Here is a 24,264-nt window from a genome sequence, read left to right on the forward strand (position 1 = left end):
TGTGTTTTGTGCACCTACTTGAACGATGGACCTCGGTGCAGCAAGTGGTAGGTAACAAATTAGGTTTACTTGAGAGTCACATGTCTGCAGCTATGTCTCTTTATCTTAATGTAATGCATAAATTGTACTTTTGCTTAGATGTACGTCGTTTTGGACAAAAGCGTCTGCTAAATGAAATGTGTGTGTGTGTGTGTGTGTGCAGTGAGGCAACTAGCCTCGTGCTCTATGCTTAATGGATTGACTGGACCTCGACCACCCTGTATTGGACAGAACTCTGATGATGACTGGATTCATGAAAATATTAAGAGACATGCTAGAAATAATAATTTTGTTACAAACATTAAAATCTTTTGATCTGAAATACTAATTGTGAGAAAATAACCTATTTTGCTTCACTGTACCAATACTTATCCTTTTTATTATACTTTATATGTTGGAAATGTCATTCATTTTGGCGACATATTTTAGACCAGTTAACAATTGAATTTTTCCACAATCACGTAAGTTCGGGGAACGAATCAGCCCCGATATGCAAGGAATGGGTGCCCTGACAGCTGGAAGACAAGAAGACCACTAGGGGGCAGTACACACTGAAATTAATTTCGTAAAAGCCTTATTAAAATGCTAAAAGAAACCAGTGAATACCAACATTTTAATACTATTAAAATACCGATGAAGCGATACCTAATGTGTTGTTTTTGATGCTCCAAACAAAAGCAAACCCAAACATGTAATTTTTTGCCCGGTCGTGGGGTGGCGCTGTAGCTTCCTGTGGAGGCAAACGCGTTTGTGAACACGCAGCTCGTGACAAAGGAGACGTTCACATCCGGGACACCGTCGTTCCGTCGCAGCAGCTCGGACGATTCGCTGAGGAACAGAGAGGGCGCCAACCGAGCGTTAGCCTCGCACAAATATCGACTTTATAGCGGAGGAGCCTCCAGAAAACGCCATTTTCCACCTGTCGTTGAGATAAAAGGTGAGACTGTTGCCGCTTTAGCGATGGCGAAGGGACTGTGCGCGCGGCGCTGGGCCTCCGCTGTGGCTCGTGGACGGCGGAGCGGCCGCCGAATGAATGAGGAGGCCGCAGAAACTACAAAAAAAAAAAAAAAGACAGAAAATGGCCGAAAACGGCTCCTTTGGCACTTCGGTTCGCCTTTACACGTGTCCAAATAGACGCTGAAGGTGGATAGAGCCCCCTAGTCTGAGCGAAGGTGGATATTAGCGCACGTCCGTCATCATTGTGCTCCGAGCTCATGTTACTACTACTTACCGTACGCGGTGGTGTGCGCGTTCACGCCGGTCATTAACATCGTTCTACTAGCATCTTCAAGATCTTGTTTCGCGACGAGTGAGCGGGACCACAGAGCAGCGCTATATAAGAACAGCCTTTTTTTTTGACCTGTGTAACAGACAAACTAGGTAGCAGGAAATTGTCTCCTGTGTGACTCGGATCGACATTTCTCGTTATGATACGAAATGAACAACGTGTAACGCCGTGTTCAAAACTGTCCCTTGTGTTCAGCCGTGTTAAACTGTGAACGGAGGAGCCGAGAAAGTTAAAATCATTTTAAAAATGGATCAGTAAAAACCTGCATGATTGGAGATTTTTCTGTGTTTTAAAATGATAGGGTGACCTTGGTGTGTTTTTAGGATAAGCCGGATTGGGTGCTTTTTTTTCTGGGTTTTCTATTCAAGCTCTCTTGAAAACACTTATATAGTGTTATACACTGGGGTTAAAATCCCAGGTTTGTATTCTGTGTTGTATATTGTAACGGTTTTGATCTCTTTTTCATTACTTTCTGTCTTTGGAAAAAATGAGTTTGTGTGAAGCACAGATGAGTGAATAATTTCTATCATTTTAATCGTGTCGAATGGTATTGTACTTCTGGTGTGCGGGGGGACCTTCACTGGTGCTTGTATTACACTGGATGTTGTTTTTTCTTTTTTTTTTTTTTACCCCCTCCTTCTCTCCAGGCTGACCGATGGGTGACAGTGACGACGAGTATGACCGCCGGCGGAGAGACAAGTTCCGCCGGGAGCGGAGCGACTACGACCGCTCCAGAGAGAGGGAGGAACGACGGAGGGATGACTGGAATGACAGGTAATGCAGTAGGAGGAAGAGGGGTACGTGGGGGTGGTCGGAATAAACTAAAGATGTAGATACTTAAGGTATCTCCCACCTAAATGGTTTTGGTTAATCTGGAGGAAAAAGAGCTATGCCTGTATTTCCTGGGTATAATATTTCTCTGAAAGACAGTGCTTGTGAACGTATGAGATGTTAACAGTGGTGCATATGAGAAATTTTGGACTGTGAAATGTGTTTTGTGTGATTACAGAATGACACGTTCACAAGTTGTGTCTGTAGGCAAAGGATCATGACTACTAAGAGTCACAGTGTTAAAATGACTGGGATTGTTTAGCTTTGGAAACTGTTTTAATGAGGAGTTCTGTTTTTTCGGATACTGGCGCCCTTCTGCCAGGGAATGGGAGAGGGGGCGTGAACGCCGAAGCCGAGCAGAGTACCGGGACTATGATCGCGGTCGCCGAGAAAGGTTCTCCCCACCCAGGCACGATATGAGTCCCCAACAGAAACGCATGAGGCGTGACTGGTGAGTGCCCCAAGGGGTTTCGCATGGCTGGGCTCTGAGTTGCCAACCATAATGTCCTCCCGTAACCCTGAGTGCCCCTCTCTTTTGCTCTTTGTAGGGATGACCACGGAGGTGATCCCTACCATGGTGGTTATGACCTGCCATATGGAGGGGGTGGAGGTCCCAGCTATGCTCCTCCGCAGCCCTGGGGCCATCCTGACATGCATCTCATGCAGCAGCACCATGGCATCCCCATACAGGCCAGGTAAGTGGGAAACATCTGGGTTGTGTGTTTATTAAGTGATGCAGATTTTGCTATGGTAGGTAGATCTGCTTCTCATGTATAAGATACTGTCGATTTTGATATAGGATTTTTTTCTTCAGTACCCAAAATAACGGGGCACTGTTACCAGTACAAATTTGATGGATGCATTTCTGTTTTGAATGTCAGAAAGCTGTTAGATATTAACATCTCAACCCCTTACTGGCTCTGTAACTTTAAACATTGTTTCTTTCTGCTGTAGAATAGTTTCTTGTTTTCACTTTTTCTACTTGTATGCAATCGTTACACTTTGGACAATCCCTGGTTCCTCAGACTAGGGCAACCAGGAAACATCCATGACATGGACCTGGGTCCTCCACCACCAGTCATGAAGAACTTCAAAGAGTTCCTGCTGTCGTTGGATGACTCTGTGGATGAGACAGAGGCTGTGAAGCGCTACAATGAGTACAAGCTGGACTTCCGCCGGCAGCAAATGCAGGACTTCTTTCTGGCCCACAAAGACGAGGAGTGGTACGATCAAACCCCTGCCTCTGTGCAGTACTGTACTGATTTTGTGGGTGTATGAGATGTGTTAAGGTTCTGTGTTGCTTTGTTGAGTAATTTGTCATTTCAGTGTAAAGAAGGAAGTTATGAGGTAGCTGTTGTAGGGTGTGAAGCACACACAGTCCTACTATTGCAACATTTGGCTGGTTAATGAATTGGTGGGAGCATGTGATTGAGTTAGAAATTTGATACAAGGGGGACGTGCAATTTTTGTGAACATGGGATTTGTACTCATTTTGAAACATCGAGTGGATGTTAAGTTTTAAATCCGAAGTTCTCAAGTTGCATGTTTTGGTAAAAATGTATTTTCTTAGATTTTGATGTATTGTGAGTAATTTGTCTCTGTGTTACAGATAGACAGGAGAACACTGAGAATGTGGATCATTATGCTGAGCATTAATTTACATTACAGAAAATACTGGGTTTATTACAGTTTTCACACAGCTTTAAATTGTGTACCAGAAGTACATGACAAGCAGTTTTCTTTGAAATTCTCCTTGAGGTTTTTTTTCTGTTTTCTTTAGCATAGTAGTTACAGGGTGTGGATCAGAAGGAGTAGGTAAGGTAACGTGGTTTATACGTTGAATGTGCTCTTGTACTTTAATATAGGTGAATTGATAGGGTGAATGGAGTACCTTTGTGTAAGCTAAACCAAGGTTTGTGCCTGTTGTGTAATTGGTAAATTTTACTTTTGCCTCATGTGGATTAAATCTTAGTGTTGGATAGGATGAATGCCATATAAAATCTGTCCCCCTGTGGGTACCACATATCTATTGGGTCTTTTAGCTTTGACAGATACAGAGGTAAGGAAGGAAGGTGAAGAAATTGAGAGCTTTAATTAGACCTGTTGACTTTTGTCAGATGGTCCAGTGGAATTGAAGACCTAAAGTGGGTGGTTTCTTGGAGTTTGCTGAAATAAAACCATTAACATTATCCCCTTCACCAAGTCAGATTTGAAGTTAGTTGTAATGTTTATTTTCTGTTACTAGGCTTAAGCTGAGTAATCTTAAGTGTTATGACATTGGATAACGTTAACAGGGTTTGCTCCAGTTGATTCTTGCCATATTTACTTTTATGTGTCATCTTTTGGCCTGGTGCTGTAGAAATGCAAACTGGTGGACCACCGGGCCTGTACAGTACTTGGGGAAAACCCTGATTTTGATTTTCTTTAGTTAGGTGCTGGGGGGACTTCAGAAGGAACTTCAAGTCTGACTGGGGAGCAGATGGTCAGTTCGGACATTGGCTGTAGGACCGTGATTCGCAGCTTACTGAGCACTCTGCTCTCACTCATTTACTGTACATGTGATCTGTCATGCGCTGTTTCCCACAGGTGTCCTGAATTGTGACTGTTTGTGTCCAATTAACAAAACCAGTCCTTCTTCCCCCCATTCCTTCTCCTCCACTACAAGGTGTTGGAAGATGTGAAAAGTGGATGCTCCTGGCGCCAGGAAACCGGTGTTAGACAGTTAGGGTCTGCACTGCGCACAATGCAGTGACTTTAGTCGCACAGTACCAGGGCTCTTAGATAGACAGACATAAACAAGCAAACCCAACTTGCGCGCATGGGGAGTTCATTTTTTTTTTGCCTGCTTTAGTGTGATGCGTTTTTTTCCCCCCTTTTTCTTTTTTGTTTTATTTTTGGATCAAATGAAATCCAAAAGCCTAAAAGCAGTTGCGAGTCAGGGCTGGAACGGAGCACTTTTTGTGGCAGAAGAGACCCTCTGAGTAGATATGTGTTGTTAAACTGGGAGAAGAAAAGGTAAATTTAGTCAACAACAGAGACTTGTGTTTTTAACAAATATATGAACTGTCTTTTTTAATCTTTGGTATCTCTCTATTTTGCTTTGGTGATTCAAATCCTGGTTTGTGTTTAAAACTGCTATGCTATAAGAATACTCACAGCACTCTTTACTAAACAAGTGTGGTTTTCTCTAGTGTAAATTACAAAGATTTCATTTCAGATTTTCACCCTCCCTTTAACGACTGGACGGTTTTCTGTACTACTTTACAGTTAATGAGAGAGCAGTCTGTGTGCTTGTACAATCACATAAGATTTGCTTGTGATCCAAGAGTGTTCTGTTTTTCTAGAAAACAACTTCCTTCTACATTTAGTAGGGATTACTTACATAAAAATGTATTAGTCTAGTTTTGAGTGTAAAATGGCTGCATTAATATAGCTTCTTTGGTTGTTTTAGATACTTTTAGCATCTTTCAGACTGACCTCTGAGACTGGTGGAAGTGGCCATTAATGCATTCTGTTTGGAGGATGTCAGTGTCCTGTTCAAATTGACAGTTTTGTATCCCTGTGTTTTCATAATTGGAACATTATATACAGAACACTTTTGGATAACAGTTGGGAGGGGATAGTATTGTAACTACACAGGGCAAATAATTATTTTGTGGGTTAACAAACATCAGTCACAACAAGTAAAGAGAACTGCTGAAAGAGAACAGATTATCAGAAAATTAGTGGGAGATTAAGGCAGCCTTTCTGTTAGTCTGCACTAAGCAATTGTTCATATTGTGTCATAGATATGTTGCCTCTGTCTTCCACTGATGAGTGTCCCATGCCCTTTCCCTTCCTCCTTCCTGGGTTGTGCTTTTTGGAGAGCAGGTTCCGTTCCAAATATCACCCAGATGAGGCTGGCCGTCGGAAGGCCGAGGCTCATGCTGCGCTGCAGAATCGCTTGAACGTCTTCATATACCTGATGGAGAATAGCTGGTTTGACAACATCTCCTTAGACATTGAGCGAGCCCCAGCCATCATTAAGATCCTGGATGCAGGTAATGGGTTCCTAGTCCGTAGTGCTGTAGGAGGATGATGTGTATGCGATAAGATGTGGCGGGTTGGCTAAAGCACCTTCATTGATCCTCTTTAGCGGTCATAAAAATGGAGGGTGGGACGGATAACGACCTGCGTATCTTGGAGCAGCCCACGGAGGAAGAGGAAGACAGAGAGAGGGCTGCGGCTGCTGGAGGCAGTGCAGAGCCTCAGAAGAGGGAGGAGCCTAAGGGAGGGAATGGCGATCGCAAACCTTCTGCAGAGAAAGAAGATAAAGAGAAGGTGTCCTCTTGTTGGCCGTCTTTGTTTAGCGAAAACATTTGAGTCTGCTGTAGATGCTCAGATTTTTTTTTTGTTTGTTTTTTACAGTTTGAAAGTGTACAGTGATGTCTGTCTTTGTAAGATCCTTTTTAGTTCACTGCAAGGGATAATGTATATACTACATATTAAGTAAAAAGCTGCAGAATCTTGGTACAGGATTCTGATCTGTTGCTATGGGCTAAAATGTGAGAGTAGCCATTCTGGTGGTTTTGTGACCTCTGTTCCTTTTCTTGATCCCCCTCAGGGAGAGGCCGCAGTGAGTGGTGCGGAAGACAAACAAAAGGGTGCTGGAGCTGGCACAGGAGAGGCTGCAGATGAGGAGAAGGGGGAGAATGCTCCTGCAAAAGATGAACCATCAGAGACCAAAAAGGTGGGGGTGGCTCCCCTGTGTTACTGATATTGCCACTTGTGGCTTTATTTTTTCAGTGTTTGATTTATCCCTCGTCCCACCTTACCACCTCTCTCCAGTTGAGTAAGAAGAGGAAGAGGAAGCACAGCGGTGACAGTGATGATGAGCCCAGTGCTTCAGAGACTGAATCTGAGTCGGATTCTGATTCCAATTCCCGGTCCTCTGACAAGCCAGCTGATAGGGAAGAGGGCGAGGAGGAGGAGGAAGGCGAGGGTAAGAACTTTTGAGGCGTTTGATGGGTAACGGAGCATTATGAGGCAAAGGTTGGGAGAAATAGATCAGTAGTTTTTAAAGATATGATGGAATGTAAGGAAAATTGGTTAACATCCAGGGTTCCATCACTGTGGTGTAAAGTTTGGGTCACTTGATGCAGTGTGACATTTCCATCCGATCAGAGTAGATCATTCAGCATAATTTTCATCAGTATGATGTTGGCTCAGTCTATACATCTCAGACCTTCAGATCTTAATGTTCACTCATTGTCCTTCCCATGATGGATGAGCAGATGGAAAGGAACATAAAAAGGAGAAGCTGAAAGAGCGTGAGAAGGAGCGTGAAGAGAAGAAGCCCAAGGAGGAGATGCAGCCACGACCACGCCCCCTGCACAGGACCTGCTCTCTGTTCATGAGGAGTATTGCTCCCACCATCTCCAAGGCTGAGATTGTGGCGGTGAGTCCAGTTTTTTTTAGTCAGTTTATCCCATGTGTCACTGTACCATTTCACTATACCTTTCAGAACAGGGTTTGAGACAGTGATTAGTAAAGCCTTTAATTTAATTTTGATATTTTTATTAGTAAAGCTATTAGTCTAAATGTTATAAATTTGTGTTTCTTTCTTAGATCACTGTCAGTAAATGTACCAGTGGTGTGTGGTTAATGTAGTAGTAATGGTATGTCTAAGATAATTTAAAAATGGTCATTACACCATACAATGCTGGACTAAACAGTATCAGTAGGTTTGTTTTTTAAGGTTAGAAAAAACTTTTTTTAAAGTCATAGCTATCTATAGATATTTCTTATGAATATTAAAAAGCCACAGATGGGTTGATATATTCTGCCAAACTAAGTACTGACCTCCGTCTTCGTTTTCAGCTGTGCCGGCGATATCCAGGGTTTATGCGTGTAGCGTTGTCCGACCCCCAGCCTGAGCGCAGGTAACTTTTTCTCTCTGTATCCTATCATCTCACATATTTGATCTGTTAGAAAAAGTCTTACTTTTTGTTTTTAAAACCTACGTCTGAAAGAGATGCATTTCTCTCTGTTTGTATGGGGAAGGTTTTTTCGCCGTTGCTGGGTGACATTTGACCGCAGTGTGAATATCAAGGAGGTCTGCTGGAACCTGCAGAACATCCGGGTGAGACCACCAGCACGTAGCCTGAGTGGATCTTTGTTTTGTTTAGCCCAGAGTTTGGGGATGTTGTGGGGCTGAGTTGTAAGTGGAGATAATGTTTGAACAATGTGATATCTATAGACTGCTGTTCTTATGTGACTTATAATTTGCTTGTTAGTCTACACCACTGAGCACTGGCTCTACCTTTTGTGCAAGAGAAGATAGATCAGGAAGTCCTGTATCAGAACTTAAAATTTCCTCTTGTTGCATGTAATTTGTGTTGTAAAATGTCAGAACAATGCATCACTTGCTCCAGAACTGTTTTTAATAAAGCTGGGCGTTTAATCTGCTGCTTATAGAAAATGCAGAGTAAATAGGGTAGTGATTGGAGGAAACAAATGTGCTTGTGTTCTGTCCAAAGATGGAACATGCTAAAAACAAAAATCTGTTTGCAGTCAAAGCAAGTTGTGTATGAGGTGTGATTTTTTTTTTGCAGGCTGAGATGTCTGTCTCACTCTTCTTGATTGTGACAATGTTTCCCACCCCTGGCAGCTGCGGGACTGTGAACTGGCTCCGGGTGTTAACCGTGACCTGGCACGCAGGGTGCGCAATGTGAATGGCATTACGCAGCACCGGCAAGTCCTCCGCAATGACATCAAGCTGTCTGCAAAGCTGATCCACGCGCTGGATGAGCGAGAGCGACTCTGGAGCCAGCGGCAACGAAGTGTTGGTCTAGAGGTAGGCCCTGCTATCTCAGCTCATAACCCTGACACCCCATTTTTGTTTTCTGTTCTTGCTGCCTGGTTTCTGATAGAAGGGCTTTTGTAATCTGGTGGGTGCTAGACAATATATGGACTTTTGTGCACTGCATTCTGGAATAAAACAATGGTGTTTTTTTTATATATATGAATTTAGCAGTGTAGTCACCTTGTTGAATAAGGTGTGTGGACTAGTGACACTACATGGTGTTCGTTCTAAGTTGCTTTGGAGAAAAGCGTTTGCTAAGCGAATAAATGTAAATGTATAAATGTAAATTTACCCTCCCTCTGCCCAGCTCCCAGCCCAGAATCCCATTCTGAAGAACATCACAGATTACCTCATTGAGGAGGTAAGCGCAGAGGAGGAGGAGCTTTTAGGAGGCACAGGGGGAAGTGAACCTGAGGAGGGGAACAAGGAGGGCAACCCTGCTGAGATCACCGTGGAGAGGGATGAGAAACTTGTCAAGGTCAGACTGTCCTCATGTTGCCATGTTTCTTAATGGTCACAGTCAAACGTACAATATATTGTTTTGACAAGCTATTGAAAATATAAAAATAGTAACAAAACTGCTGCGAAATGCAGAACTCATTGCTGGAAAAAAACTGTCCTGCTGTTGGGGTCAATCAGATAATTTATGTAGTCCCAAAGGAACTAGTACCAAAGTTTTCAATGTAGTTTTTCCACCTTCCTCAAGGTAGTTCTCCCAGTTCACATCCTTACCACATAATACACATATATATATTATATATATATTGGTGAGGATGTGAACTGTAATGTATAGTAGCGCATTGTGCTCTGGGTTCAGATGGGGTGAAGAAGGACACAGAGGCAGCATTCATGACGAACGTTTGCTGGAACGCCAACACACTAAAGAAATAACGCTCTGTCTGAAGACCCCTTTCTCTCAAGGACCTATACCTCAAGCTTTTCGAGCTTGTTTAGGCTTTCTCCCGTTCCAGCTGGCAAACATAGTCACCCCCTTATATTCCCTATAAGACCCCTCAACAGTTGAACACAATTTCATTTTACCCGTAATTGAACTACTTACAATAGACCCGTTTTCCTGCCCAAACTTGGTAACGTGGGTCCCCGCTAATACCTGCCCCAGAAATGTTCCATTGTCCTCCACTGTCTCAAATGTCCTTCCAGTCGGGAGTGGAGGTCCCAGACACTCAGCGTTGGTTCTTGGGGTGGGGAGAGTTGCCGTAGACTGCCATGGCAGTGTGCCCCGGGGCCAAGGCGGCCATCCTTGTCCCTTGTCACCCGTCCTCGGTCCCAGCATAGCTCTTTCACACACGTAGTCCGACCTGGTGGCGCCGACGCGGTTTTCATCGACTGCCTTGTGCTCCCTGCAGCTGACAGACTTTCGCAGGACCTCCGGGTCGATTCTACGCTGTCCCAGCCCCGTTGTCGGTGGTGAACACTCTTTCTGCGTGTCCGGTCGTCTTGCTGCACTTCCCGCCGCTTGGCCACCTTTTGGTGGAGTACCCCGGCATGCCAATATGCTCACGCTGTCCGCCGCAATGCTCGTAAGACAGGCTGCTTCTCATTATGCAGCATTTATGCTTTTGCGGCGTTATAACTTGCTCCGCTGCATCTCCCTTTTTTAAGAAAGCTCGACGAGGCTTCAGGCAAACTGGGCACTTTTTCATAAAAGGGGTGAAATCTTCAAATGTGGGCACATTCGCATTCGAGGGATTGCACACCTTGGCTACAAAGCTCTGCCTGTCCATAGATGAGGTACGCTGTTCTGCACCATCCAACACGTCGTCCGACCTCTTCGGGAAAGCGCCGCTCTCTGTGGGTGCAGGGGGACTTTCTGAAATACCCGCGCCTGGTGGCAGTTTGCTGCCTCCTTTTGCCGCTTCTACCCTGGGCATAGAAAGACCCCACTTGACCTGCTTGCCTGTCTTCAACGGCACCTCGCAGCTGTTCTCTACCATCTTCGCCCGAGCGTGCACTTCCCCGGGGTCCCTCTGGATACCATGCTCTGCGACAGCTCCTCTGCCTTGAACCCTGCAGGCTCTTGTCTCTCTGGTTGTCATTCTTTCGCCCTGCTGGTTTCTTCCTTCGGACCAATTTGCACTTCTTCGTCTTCAGTGTTCCACAGCTCTTGAATCCCACTTCTCATCCTCCTGCCCCATCCCACTTCAGACACCAATGTAGTGTCCCCCAGTGGAGCTACTAGAGACAGGCTCAGGAGTCAGGGTAACAGGACCATGCTTTTTATTAACTGCGTGCATGTTTTCTCAATAGCAGTCTTAACAAAGACACTCCAGACAGTACTAATCAGTCCATGAACCCTGGAAAGTTCCCCCAGGTCACTTTAAGCCCTTCTTCCCCACACAATGGTTAGGAGGTCACCCCTTGAGCTCCCCAGAATTCCCCCGTGGCAAACTATGCATAAGCAATAAAACATCCAATCAAAATAGAACACCAACCTGTGCACAGAAATAGACACTGCTAATAATTATATATGTTGAACTCTATCGGCTCCCCACAGCACCGTTGCAGTACACACATACACACTGTCCTTGTGGTTGGTTCAGCCCTATCCTCATTCCTCCATGTAGGTTCTGGATCGTTTGCTCTTATACCTTCGTATTGTCCACTCCATCGACTACTACAATTCCTGTGAGTACCCCAATGAGGACGAGATGCCCAACCGCTGCGGGATCATCCATGTGCGAGGGCCCATCCCACCCAATCGAATCACCCATGGGGAAGGTGGGTGGAGCAACTGCTACCTAATATTCCATCCTGGCGTTTCTCCAGCTTGGATTTTTTTTCTCTTTGTGCTCACCTGTTATGTACCTGACAATACCTGCTGTCTATGTAAGAGCTCTTTTCTGATTGATGTGCATGTGACATCCCCTTTTACTTTTTACATTGCACAGTATACCCCCAAATACACAATTCTCTGAACCATTGTTTTTTTCCCCCCTGTTGTAAAAGGAGAACTTTTATGATGTTCAAGAATCCTTGTGAGAACTCACGTTTCTGTGTATACCATCCAAGCAGAGGACATTCTAAAGAGTTGACAGGTCACATCTTCTGCTTGCTGTTTCTCTTCCTCTCTCTTCCCTGTGCCCACAGTTGCAGAGTGGCAGAAGACCTTTGAGGAGAAGCTGACCCCCCTGTTTAGCGTGAAGGAGACTCTGTCAGAGGAAGAGGCCACCAAAATGGGCCGCAAGGACCCCGAACAGGAAGTGGAGAAGTTTGTGTCAGCCAACACCCAGGAGCTGGGCAAGGACAAGTGGCTGTGCCCGCTCAGTGGGAAGAAATTCAAGGTGTGTTCATGGTTAAGTGTATGAGCCATAAGCAGAAATTCTGTGTACGTAGGGTCCCCTGGCAGTGACTAATACCAGTAACATTCATACTCTTCCCTGCACCAGGGTCCAGAGTTTGTGCGCAAGCACATTCTGAACAAGCATGCAGACAAGATCGAGGAGGTGAAGAAGGAGGTGGTTTTTTTCAACAACTTCCTCATGGATGCCAAGAGACCCGCCTTGCCTGAGATGAAACCACCTCCTCCCCCTGGTCCAGCACAGGGTCAGATTCTGACTTTGGTGTTTTCAAGAAAAAAGATTACAGTGAAACCAAATTTTTGTAGTTAAAGTGTACCTAAATCTGGTTCTAGGAAGTATTTTTTTTTGTTTTTTAACTGGATGACAGAATTTTCATCTTTGCTTCTTGATGTTGGGTAATAAATCTCATTTTTAGGTTTATTTAGGCTTAGAGTAAAATGAAGTGGAATGCAGAGTGAAAATATAACTTACGAGTAGTCTTCAGATTGCACAGCTGACCACAGTAATTAAAACGGTGGCATGGTGGCACAGCTAGTAGCGCTGCTGTCTCTCAGCTCCTGGGTGGTGCGTGAGAATGTGGGTTCGATCCCCACTCAGTCTGTGTGGAGTTTGCATGTTCTCCCCATGTCTGCGTGGGTTTCCTCCGGTGCTCTGATTTCCTCCCACAGTCCAAAGACATGCTGTTCAGGTTCCCCCATAGTGTGTGAGTGTGTTTCACTGATGCATGGATAAGTGGCCCCTTGTAAGGAGTGTATCTAGCAATGTAGTCACCTTGGTGAATAAGGTGTGCGGACTAGTAACGCTCCATAGTATCTGTTGTAAGTCGCTTTGGACAAAAGTGTCTGCTAAGTGTAAATGTAAATCATTTACACAAGCATAAATGTACATCTATACCTCTGTCATAGTCATTTTACTGCACCCAGTCTCAGTGCAGTCATTTTGGTGGTGCTAACAGCTGAGCTGAGTACTGTGATCTTTGTCTGGAAACTCAATACCTCAATTCCCCTCTGTGTAGGTGTGCTTTCCCCTGGACTGCCCTTCCCCCACCAGGGACCACAGGGTCTCCTTGGCTTTGGTCAGCCCCGCCCACCCGTCCTTGGATACGGTGGTAAGACTCTGCATCTTGTATTCCATTTGGTTCAGAGGACTTCAGTCCTGTTGCCGTTTTCCATTTTAAAGCTGAAACTCTGCCTTGTTTTGCTTGGGCCAGGTGGTCCTCCATACCCTCCCAATCAATATGGAGGAGGCAGGGGCAACTACGACAACTTCCGTGGACAGGGAGGCTACCCTGGGAAGCCCCGTAACACCAGGTAAACACCATGTAAAGTTGAATACTCCTGTTTTCACCTTGTCGAATTAAATGGGCAAACTGCACAAGGTCTTCAACTCTCTTACACACACACACACACACACACACACACACACACACACACACAGAAACCATTCGTCCCAAGCGGGGCCATGGCGAACTGGAGCTTAACCCAGCAACACAGTGCAAGGCCAGAAGGGGAGGGGACATACCCCGGATGGGACGCCAGTTTGTCACAAGGTATTGCAAGCAGGACTCGAACTCTAGAGCAAGCGCAGGCCAAACCCGCCGCGCCACTGCGCCCCCCCTGTAGGTCATCAACTCCTGTTTTTAAGTTACTTTACTTCATTTGGATGCTTTTCTCCAAAGCGACTTCCAATGAGCACTATGTAGTGTTATCTGCCCACACCTTATTCACCCAAGGTGACTTACACTGCTAGATACACTACTTTAAATGAGTTACTCATTCATACATCAGTGAAACACCCACACTGTCACTTGCACACTATGGGAGACTCTATCACGAGTCATTCGGAACAGCATGAAACCGGAGCACCTGAAGGAAACCGGAGCAGACATGGTGAGAACATGCAAACTCCTTTCTCCTCTCCTAATTTTTTTCAGCTTGTCTCTTGCCTCCCTAGGATGATCCGTGGAGATCCTCGAAATATCATTGAATACCGTGACCTGGATGCTCCTGACGATGTGGACTTCTTTTAAAAGCTCCCATTTTACTTTCATTTTAATTTCTCACTTCCACAAAGCCCCTGCACCAGCCCACCTTATATAATTAATATCACACTTTAATCATTTACTGGTCCTGTGATATGTTGTGTGAATTAAAAGTATTCTAGGTCAGGCTTGTGCTTTTTTCTTTAAATAAAATATAACAAGTAAATTATTGTGGTTTGATCCTTTTCTCTTTAGTGAATTTGGTTTTATAGTGAACAAGAGAATAAAAAGTGTAAACACCCATGATTTGCTACTGCTGCAGGTTGTGGCATCAACACCTGATATTACTCCTGTATTTCCAGACTGGTGAAACTGCTCTTTTACCTGAACAGCTCATTACACTACACTTCAGTTCCATTTCCCTTTGTGTTAAATCAACTTTTTAAATATAGAATGAACAATTCAACTTTTATGAAGTGAAACTTAGTTTACATGTGTTTTTCAAGCAGAGCTGCTGTCTTTGGATCAGTAGGTTGAAAATTCAAATCCAACCCCTTGACTCTAGTACCCACGAACAAGTTACTTCAGTTGCTCTGGTAAAATTATCCAGCTGTATAAATGAGTAAATAATTGTAGATAGTTTAACATTGTAAGTCACTTTGGAGACAAGTGCCAAGTTAATGTGTGTGAGTGTGGTTACCCCAGCCTTGCACCTATCTGGACAAGCAGTCCTCCAAGGTTGAAATAGGATATTTAAGACACCTGCATGTGGTCAATCCTCTCTTCAGAGGGACATGAATGTTACCCTGTCCCCAGACTGTGTGCCTCCACCTTTCCCTTAGTCCTTGGAGCTTCAAAGCGTACAAGTGACTTTCCAGGTCCCTAAAAGTTGGCAGCCAAACACCTCCAGCTGGGAACCTCAAGTGACACTGAGACTTAACTGAGATACTGTGGGGAGCGGAGCAGAGTAACCTTACCATAGCAAAAGTGACCACAGCTAGGGGTGGATATGGGGTGGTCGTAGGTTGTGTGACTCAGTGTGAGCAGAAGTGTTGAGGTTTGTATGGTTTTTTCAGGCATTCTGTGACTGACAGGGACATGCGATCATGTTCCGGTCCAGTACTTCTCTACTGAAATTTGGTTTTTACAAACTTCCGTTTTACTGTTAAAGTGTATTACTATCGTTTGGCCCAAACAGTCCTCAGTCGTCCTCATCACTCTCGCATGAACTGCTTAGAAGCTCATGGAAGAAACCACACACAGTTCAGTGAAAGGGGAGCTTGGGGAACTGGGGGTGGAGTCAGAGGGGCCCACCCTCCTCTAGCAGCACTTATTCCTGAGACGTGGCAGTGAAAGGAGCGCTTCTCCCTCTCATTGGAGAACTCCCTCGGTGAGTGAGCGGATCTGCAACGGCTTCCGCAGAGCTCCTTTGCTTCCTATCTGCGGTCACAAGAGCTAAATTCCTTCATTTCCCACTGGATGAAGAAGCCAGGAAGGAGCACTGTTTTCTCTCACGTGCCGACTCAGAAGGACTGGTCCGTTCTTGAGCTTTAAAGGGGGAAGTTCCACACAGGAAGTGAAGAATCACTCGGGTTCTCCAGCAGCTTTCAGTGACTGGGACCAGTCCACTGGTCACTGAACTGATGGAGATGATAACGAAGGTTTCGCTGCTGCTCATCTCGGCTGTTTCGCTGAGCTCTCTGGACTGGACCTCTGCTGGGGATCACACAGCCCCTGGTTCAGGTAAGGATCTAAAAGTCTGATTTCCACTCAAACCAACATATATGAACCCAGTGAGTCACTGTTCTTTCTCTTGATATGAAGAGAAGGGCTCATCCATCGCTCTTCTGCTCAGTGTCAAGAGCTTTGCTTGTGCAGGTGAAGGAGTTTAAATCACGAAAATGAATCATCATCTTCAACCTTTGCTTTTGGCTTCCTCATCCTCCTCATCATCCTCATCCCCATTTTCTCATTGCACTCTTCTCATCCCTCTCTAGAGAACCTGCTCGTCCTCACTGTAGCCACAGAGCAGACAGACGGCTTTGAGCGCTTCATGCGAACAGCCAAGGAGTTTAACTACACTGTCAAGGTTCGGTACCTGTGACCACCCATGTTTCTGCCCTGCTCCAAGAACTGTACATCAGCAGTAGATCCATGAGAAGGTTTAGTTCATAACTGTTCTGTGAACTACATCTTCCATCATTTTTATAGTTCTAGTAATTTCCGAGAAAAGTGATGTTTGCAATAATACTGTTCACGGTTCTGAATCAGGTTGTGTTCTGTGCGTGTGTGTGTGTGTGTGTGTATGTGTCTAGGTGCTGGGCCTGGGGAAGGAGTGGAAGGGTGGCGATGTTGCGCGGACTGTAGGTGGAGGTCAGAAGGTACGCTGGTTGAAGAAGGAGCTGCAGAAGTACAAAGACCGACCGGAACTGGTCATCCTCTTCGTGGACAGGTTGGGAGTGTGTTCCTGTGCTACACACCATCCCATTGGGTGCCTTAGTGGGACAGATCTTTTTCCCCCCCGATTTGCCTTATCTTGCTTTGCTATAAATAGTGCTTCCATAGCAACTGAGCTCCACCCTCAAAGCACAGCCTGTAATTACGGACTGGTTTTCGCGATCTTTCGAGAAGGGAATGAAGGGTTTTTGCTCATTCAGTTGAGGTCTTTCCCTGCTCTCTTGTGGGGAGTTTCGCGGGGAGATAAATTTGTGAAATCTGAGTACGCTGTAGCTTTGCTTCTCAAGTGTCAGCATCTCAGTTTGAAGGCGGCATCGTGCAAGTGTTACATACCCTTGACCAGCTCTCCTGGTTGTATGAACTATGAAGAGAGGTTCACGCACACTGGCTGTCCTCAAAGTCCCCTGTTCTCGTTGTAATGATGCTGATTCCTCCATTTCCACATCCTTCCCCAGCTATGACGTGATCTTTGCTAGCAGCCCTAGAGAGCTCCTCTGGAAGTTCTCCAGGATGGGCCACCGTGTGGTTTTCTCAGCCGAAGCCTTCTGCTGGCCCAACCAGAAGCTGAGTTCCAAGTACCCAGCTGTGAAGAACGGAAAGCGCTTCCTGAATTCGGGGGGTGAGTCTGTCCCTCTGGAGCACATGGGCTAGGCCAGTGCAGGGCAGCCGCCCTACAGGCCCACAAAGCATCTTTGCGCTTTTTACAGCTTCAGCTCTCATCGTTGCTGACTGTGAAACATCTCTCTGTGTAATGATTGTTATTGGTCCTGCTGAGAAGGGCAAAAATATTTAAAAAAAAAAAAAAAGTACAAAGGTACCTCCTTTATCAAAATCTCTGCGATGCCCTGGTTGTCTTTTCAAAGGTTTCATTGGCTATGCCCCAGACATCATTGGCATTATCCAGCAGTGGAAGCAGAAGGACAACGATGACGACCAGCTGTTCTACACCAATATCTACTTGGACAAGGTCCAGAGAGTGAGTACGGGCTGTTAGGAGGGAGAGGAGGAGGAGGAAGGGGGCTGAAGATGCCAGGAAAGCCTTCTGGTGACAAGAAAGCCTTTGTTCCACTTGCACAAAACTACAGTGGTGGCCAGCAGTGAGATGAAGATCCAGCTAAACCTTCTGCTTCTCTCTGAGACCTGTTAGAGCTCTCTGATTGGTGGGACAAGAACTCCCAGTCTCTCCCTTTCTCTGTCCTCCGCAGAACAAGTTCAACATGACACTGGACCATCATTCTCACATTTTCCAGAACCTCAATGGAGCAATTGGTGAGACTCTTGTTTTGTTAGTATTTATAAATTCTCTCTTTGCCACCGGACTGACTGACATTCTGGGAATGTCGAGGCTGTAGGGCCCCTGAAAGGGAACTGAATGAGAGCTGGCCTTGAGTCCCTCACTAGACCAGGATGACACAGGAAGGTCATAGAAGGAGTAAAGTGAGGTGGTAGACAAACTGAACACCTGTCTGCCTCTGTGTGCAGAGGAGGTGGTGCTGAAGTTCGAAAGGGGACGTGTGCGCGTCAGGAACGTGGCCTATGACACCCTTCCCATCATCATCCACGGCAACGGGCCAACCAAGGTAGGGGAATTGTCTTCTGCAGGTCTGATCACATGACTTTAGGTGTGATATTTGGCCAAGGGCACATAAGGTTGGCAGCAATGCTCTCGACTGCATCGCAGCCAGTCGGTTCTAACATTACTGTGTGCGTGTGTGTGCAGCTCCAGCTGAATTACCTGGGGAACTACATTCCGACAGCCTGGACCCACGACAGTGGCTGTGGAATCTGCGATGATGACCTGTTTTATCTCGGTGATGTGCCGGTGTGTTACTGTTATTGATACTGTGTATCTCTCCGAAGTTCCGTCGACTCTGCATTTGACATGCAGCTTCACAGTACTCTGTGAGGGAGTGTGTTTGCATTTACATACATGTGTGATGCACTACTTGTTCATACTCCTCTGAATGCACGTCTGAGCCACATGACACAAACCACACATGACTTGTTCATCACACACGTGACACATCTTACACCAGCACTGCTTGCGATCCATCGTGTGACACTGCAGGACGAGGAGCTGCCCATCGTGCAGGTGGGCGTGTTCATTGAGCAGCCCACCCCCTTCCTGGAGGAATTCCTAGAGAGGCTCGTGTCCCAGAGCTACCCCACCGACCGCCTGAGACTCTTCATTCACAACAACGTCAGTACTGCCGCCCATGCTAACCATACACTGATAGGCCTGGTGCTCGTGTCTTAGTCACCGATGCACCCTTGAGCCAATGACTCTCCCGGCTGCGGCCAGTCGGAGCCAGTGGGCGGAGTTCCCTGGTGAGTGGACTGATCAATGTAGTAAATTTACCTTTTCATCCATCCAAACTCAATGGTATTTTCCTACCTAATGGGTCCTGGGGCTCCGCCCACAGTTAACATCAAAGAGGATAATTGTCCCTCACATGTTTTGCCATTTTTATCTCTGTCTGTAATATTACAATTTGTCACGGTCATTGCATGTCCTCCTGCCCACCTCCTTACCGCGGTCCACATTGGTCTGTCTACGCAAATGTCCTTTTGCCTCCACCTGCTGTCCACCCCACTAAAGGAGGTCCACCACGAGCCACACATCCAGCGGTTCTGGGATCGTCACAGGAGGCGGTTCCCCAACGCCCGGATCGTGGGGCCTGAGGAGAACCTAGAGCAGGCTCAGGCTAGAACCATGGCTGTGTAAGTTAGCACAAGTTGGTCATACACAGGGAATTGTAGGTTGTGGCCCGATGTCACGCGTTGGCCTGTGATGACAGTTCACACAGCACAGCTTGGTCATGTTCTCATCCGGCCGTCCCCATCTCGCTCGCAGGGAGCTCTGCCGAGAAGACCCTACCTGTGACTATTACTTCAGCATCGATGCAGACGTGGTCCTCGAGAACCCAGACACACTGAGGATCCTCATCGAGGAGAACAAGTAAGACCGCCGACTGGGTGGAAGGGTTCAAGAGTCTTGCTCAAGGGCCTGAGTGTTCCTCATTTCCCAGCTCTCTATAGCCTGTATTTCCTCTGCCTTTTCACCTTTGCTGATGTCACTTCCTTTTCCCACCACACCCAGACAGGTGATTGCACCCATGCTGTCTCGCCATGGGAAGCTATGGTCTAACTTCTGGGGAGCCCTGAGTCCAGAGGGCTTCTACGCCCGATCCGAAGACTACATTGACATCGTTCAGGGCAAGCGCGTGTGCGTCCCCCGCTCCTCCACCTTCCCCTACCATCCACAAGCATCCCTGTAGTGTGTTGAGGCAGAAGAGAAGCACTGTCTGGGTTGAGTGCTGGATGCTGTTCTGCTCTCCTCCCACAGTGGGGTGTGGAACGTGCCCTACATCACTCAGGTGTACCTGATCCGCGGGATGACTCTGCGTACTCGGCTGGCCCAAATTGGTCTCTTCTCTCAGCAGGGCCAGGACCCCGACATGGCCTTCTGCAGGATTGTTCGAGATCAGGTCAGCTAGTGTGTGTATTGGTGGGATTTCTTCCTAAACTGGGACAAGGGGTGTATGTCTGTGCATCTCTTTCACCTTTTTTACGTTTCTCTGCATCTTCACCTCTGCTGTTGTCTCTCTCAGGGCATTTTCATGTTCGTGTCGAACAGGGATGTGTTTGGGCACCTCGTCTCCACCAGCAGCTACAACATTAGCCGACTCCACCCAGACATGTGGCAGATCTTTGACAACCCTATGGTAAACTGATCTCGCCGGGCAGGCGGCCGTCCCACACCCACAGCATCCTGCTAGAAATATTGTATGGCATGAATGACTGTGTTACACTTTTACACTACTGCAGACATACCTGATGAATGGATATACAGTAATGCACAGTATTATGTTGCCTTTGTAGGACTGGAAGGAGAAATATATCCATGAAAATTACACTAAAATCTTTGAGGATGACAAAAATACTGTGGAACAGGTACGGGAAATAAGATTTTCACGTCACACATTGTGATACAGAAGCTATTATAGGATGCCCACCCTTACCTCAACTACATACCTCGTCTGTATCCATCTATTCCTACTCCATGTCTGCTTATTAAACTCCTCCCCCTCCCTACTTGTTGGCCTTTCTGTCAATCCAGCCCTGTCCAGATGTGTACTGGTTCCCAGTCTTGTCCGACAGGATGTGTGATGAGTTGGTGGAAACAATGGAAAGCTATGGGCAGTGGTCAGGAGGCGGCCACAAGGTACTGTCCACATCCAGTCATCTCTTTTGAAGACATTTGGGCTGGTGACCTTCACATTGAGAAGACAGTCTCTGACATCTTGGCTAAATTACTCTTATGTTCTCATTCAAAACCCTGGTCCTAATTAGATCCTAAAAAAAGGGCTGCATATCAAAAAACAGGGTCACATAATTATTCTTTTAAGAGGAAAAATTCCTTATTTTCATATGGAAAAAAAAATTAATTCCAAGACCATCCCAAGTTCAGCCCCAACTCACCTGAAACTTCATAAGGAAAAAGTTGAATGATGCATTGATGTTTATGATTCAGGACAAGCGTCTGGCGGGTGGCTATGAGAACGTGCCCACAGTAGACATCCACATGAATCAGATCGACTTTGAGAAAGAATGGCTCAAGTTCCTGAAGCAGTACGTTGCACCTGTCACAGAGAAGCTCTACCCTGGTTACTACACCGAGGTCAGAATCACACGGAAACGCTGCTCTTCTGCTCTGTCCAACTCTATCTGTAAGTAGCATACTGACTGTCTGTCCAAGCAGTGATTTGTTTTCTATCTCCCTGTCCTACGACTGGGCTGGACCAGGCAAGGGCAGTGATGAACTTTGTGGTGCGCTACCGTCCAAATGAGCAGCCCTTGCTGCGACCCCACCATGACTCCTCCACCTTCACCATCAACATCGCCCTCAACAACAAGGGCAAGGACTACCAGGTACGGCTCTAGACACTGTCAGCGCTTAGTCCCTCAAAGATAGGCTCCTGAATGGCTCAGTATCATCTCGATGGTGCGAAACTCAGTTCCCAGCAGGTCATAATCACTCCACCTCAGACTTGCAAACTGGTCCAATCAGTTGATAACATCCTAACCATTTGTAACTGTGCTTTTCCCATAGTATTTAAATCACCATTTCCTGACTGCAACATCAGCTTCAAAGTGTTGCTTCATCTGAGCCAAAAATACAAAAATAAAGTAATTCAGTAAGAATGCTGGCACAGCATCACTGTTTGGTATTGCATGTTTCCACCATGGAGGTGAGTTTCTAAGGTGTCTTAGTGTGAGTGTCCAGTGACACCGTGTCTCCAGGCCTTTGGGCAGAGACATTACTAGAATAGTGTGACCCTCAGTGTGTATGAAAGGCGCACATGTTCATGGCTGTCAGTGCTTCCAGGTCCAGCCGGGCCTGCATAGGGTCCACCATTTACAGCTCAAGGTTCCTAATTTGGTGTGTGTGTGTGTGTGTGTGTGTGTGTGTGTGTGTGTGTGTGTGTGTGTGTGTGTGTGTGTGTGTGTGTGTGGGGTGATGTCAGGGTGGAGGCTGCCGATTCCTGCGCTACGACTGCAGGGTGGAGTCTCCACGAAAAGGCTGGTCCTTCTTGCACCCTGGGCGGCTCACACACTACCACGAGGGACTGCCCACCACCCAGGGCACCCGCTACATCGCCGTGTCCTTCGTCGACCCCTAGGGGTTACTAGACTGAGGGGCTGTGGGTCCACGAGAGGGCAGGGCAGGAGCCAAGGGCCCCATGGAAAGTGAGGCACCTTGTACCCAACTCCACACGACAGGACTCTCAGGTTGAGCCCAGGCCTGTTTTTACACGAGAACTGTTCTACAGACCTCAGTGCCATCAGTTTATTAAACCAAAACACTGGTTCTTTATACGTTCAGAAACTTCCAGCGGCTGCTTTCGGATGGTTGATGACATCTGGAATTTTGTTTTTGTGCAGCTCAGTAGAAGGTCAACGCTGGACTGCATGTGAGAAAGGAGCTAATAACGGGAACCGGGAACTGACCGTAGAGCTTCCGTCTTGAACAGAAGTGCTTCGGCACTATATATGTCAGTTAAATGCAATGAAGGATTTTACGTTTTACCTTTATAATGTTTTGTATTTTTCCTGTACAGTAGAAAATAAGAAGCTTAACACCTCATTGCTGTTATGATCAAATGCCAAGGTTGACTTTAGGAGTTCCGGACCCTGTATTTCTGAAAAATGAATTGTGTGAATTCACTGTTGACTTTTCTCACTTGGGCTCTCAAGTCTCTTTTTCAAGTGATGGGGAAAAAAACCACTTTGTCAGCTTTGGGGAAATGCCGGTTTCACTGAACATTGCCTAGTTTTTAATGAGTATTCACGAATATGGAAACAACGCAATGTCATTATGCAGTCCGGACGGCTTTCAATGTGTTCAATTACTAGGATACGTTACTGTCGTTAAAGAATTGCTTAGCGGCTGAAATCCTGTTACTCTTAACCGTTTCACCTGGAGGAGACGGCAGTGAGCAGTTTGGTTACTGAAGGCTGTGACACCTGGCAGTGTTGGAGCCTAGGCAGTATTTCCATAGTCAGTGGGTGTCGAAAGGAGATGTTCGAACAGCTCCTTTTTACTGTTTATAATCCTGGGGAGAATCACTGACAAACAGCTGCACGGGGTCAAAGTACTGGAGTCCTTGCTTAAGTGTCCTCTAGGAAACTACCTGCATTCTGCCTGTGGTTTTATAAAACTGCCCTGTGATTCTTTTAGGGCACTATAAAAGAGTAGAGTAAGGTGCACTAGGAAAAGAAAAGATTCACTCTTTCCAGTACATCATTTGTGGTGAAAATATGTAAGAGAATGTTAGTTTGTGGAATCCGTTCTTCTTCGACAGGGGGTTCGTCTTCAAACCGGCTTTCCGAACAAAACCCACTAAATCGTTTGTTTAAAATGGACGGTCTGAATAAAAAGTGCTTTCGTAACTGCTCCATTATGTCATTCCGCCGTATTTGTCATCGATCACACAACCTGTTCGCTTTTCATTACTGTGAAATGTCTCGAAGGCGACCTGATTTTGTCAGAATTTCAGGCGCCATGTTTCGAAAGCCTTTCAGCTACTGGCGCCAAAATCTTCTTCGTTCGGCCTGGACGCGGGTTTGATCAGAGCTCGTGTGCATATCGCCCCCTGGTGCCCTGGAGGGTGAAGTTCAGTCAGCAGCCGGAGCTGCGTTTTTAATTTTACTAAAGCGCAAACATTGTTGACAGAGACGTATTGGTTAATGGTTACCGCTGCTATCACTGGCCGCAGAGGTCGATGGTTCAAATGGAGCAAGGTATTTACCCTCAGTTGCGCCAGTAAAATTACCCAGCTGTATTATAAATGGGTAAATAACTGTGAGTAACTTAACAGTAGAAGTCGCTTTGGAGAAAAGCATCTAATTGAAAGGAAATTTATAATTTAGGATGCTTAAGTTTAATGGCCTTCTTTAAGAGATTTTTTTTTTTTAATGAAAAAAATTGTAAATTTAGTGA

General features: G+C 46.0%; 2 protein-coding genes across 4 annotated transcripts; both read left to right on the forward strand.

Moving 5' to 3' along the window:
• Positions 1-824: 824 nt before the first annotated feature.
• Positions 825-14,483, forward strand: srrt (serrate RNA effector molecule homolog (Arabidopsis)). Of its 3 annotated transcripts, none has more exons than XM_018729067.2 (20): positions 825-976; positions 1,975-2,101; positions 2,466-2,609; positions 2,707-2,853; positions 3,184-3,381; positions 6,029-6,198; positions 6,294-6,478; positions 6,762-6,887; positions 6,986-7,139; positions 7,432-7,595; positions 8,018-8,079; positions 8,201-8,279; positions 8,808-8,993; positions 9,310-9,480; positions 11,588-11,741; positions 12,111-12,304; positions 12,410-12,566; positions 13,338-13,430; positions 13,533-13,632; positions 14,256-14,483. In XM_018729067.2, the coding sequence occupies exons 2-20, from the start codon at positions 1,983-1,985 to the stop codon at positions 14,278-14,280; spliced, it is 2,628 nt and encodes an 875-aa protein (XP_018584583.1). In that variant the 5' UTR covers positions 825-976; positions 1,975-1,982; the 3' UTR covers positions 14,281-14,483. The 3 variants fall into 3 exon arrangements, with proteins under 3 accessions (XP_018584583.1, XP_018584580.1, XP_018584582.1); XM_018729064.2 differs by having other exon boundaries at positions 14,276-14,481; XM_018729066.2 differs by having other exon boundaries at positions 2,481-2,609; positions 14,276-14,481.
• A 1,204-nt stretch (positions 14,484-15,687) lies between these two features.
• Positions 15,688-23,749, forward strand: LOC108920367 (multifunctional procollagen lysine hydroxylase and glycosyltransferase LH3). The gene is made up of 19 exons (XM_018729085.2): positions 15,688-16,046; positions 16,301-16,392; positions 16,619-16,755; positions 17,216-17,379; positions 17,624-17,736; positions 17,966-18,029; positions 18,243-18,340; positions 18,481-18,582; positions 18,829-18,960; positions 19,360-19,481; positions 19,615-19,719; positions 19,861-19,986; positions 20,107-20,248; positions 20,372-20,485; positions 20,643-20,714; positions 20,881-20,985; positions 21,295-21,441; positions 21,567-21,692; positions 22,289-23,749. The coding sequence occupies exons 1-19, from the start codon at positions 15,947-15,949 to the stop codon at positions 22,442-22,444; spliced, it is 2,217 nt and encodes a 738-aa protein (XP_018584601.1). The 5' UTR covers positions 15,688-15,946; the 3' UTR covers positions 22,445-23,749.
• Positions 23,750-24,264: the final 515 nt, after the last annotated feature.

The sequence above is a fragment of the Scleropages formosus genome, chromosome 21 (genome assembly GCF_900964775.1).
Source record: "Scleropages formosus chromosome 21, fSclFor1.1, whole genome shotgun sequence".
In the NCBI taxonomy this organism is placed as follows: domain Eukaryota; kingdom Metazoa; phylum Chordata; class Actinopteri; order Osteoglossiformes; family Osteoglossidae; genus Scleropages; species Scleropages formosus.

What these genes read in the sequence shown, in the direction of transcription:
- srrt (XM_018729064.2), top strand. Translation starts at nt 1,983, where the DNA reads ATGGGTGACAGTGACGACGAGTATGACCGCCGGCGGAGAGACAAGTTC. An exon ending in TCAGTGGGAAGAAATTCAAG is followed by an intron (nt 12,305 to 12,409) that starts GTGTGTTCATGG and finishes TCCCTGCACCAG; the next exon opens with GGTCCAGAGTTTGTGCGCAA. An exon ending in GGGAAGCCCCGTAACACCAG is followed by an intron (nt 13,633 to 14,275) that starts GTAAACACCATG and finishes TTGCCTCCCTAG; the next exon opens with GATGATCCGTGGAGATCCTC.
- LOC108920367 (XM_018729085.2), top strand. Translation starts at nt 15,947, where the DNA reads ATGGAGATGATAACGAAGGTTTCGCTGCTGCTCATCTCGGCTGTTTCG. An exon ending in ACGGCAACGGGCCAACCAAG is followed by an intron (nt 18,341 to 18,480) that starts GTAGGGGAATTG and finishes GTGTGTGTGCAG; the next exon opens with CTCCAGCTGAATTACCTGGG. An exon ending in ATCCTCATCGAGGAGAACAA is followed by an intron (nt 19,720 to 19,860) that starts GTAAGACCGCCG and finishes CACCACACCCAG; the next exon opens with ACAGGTGATTGCACCCATGC.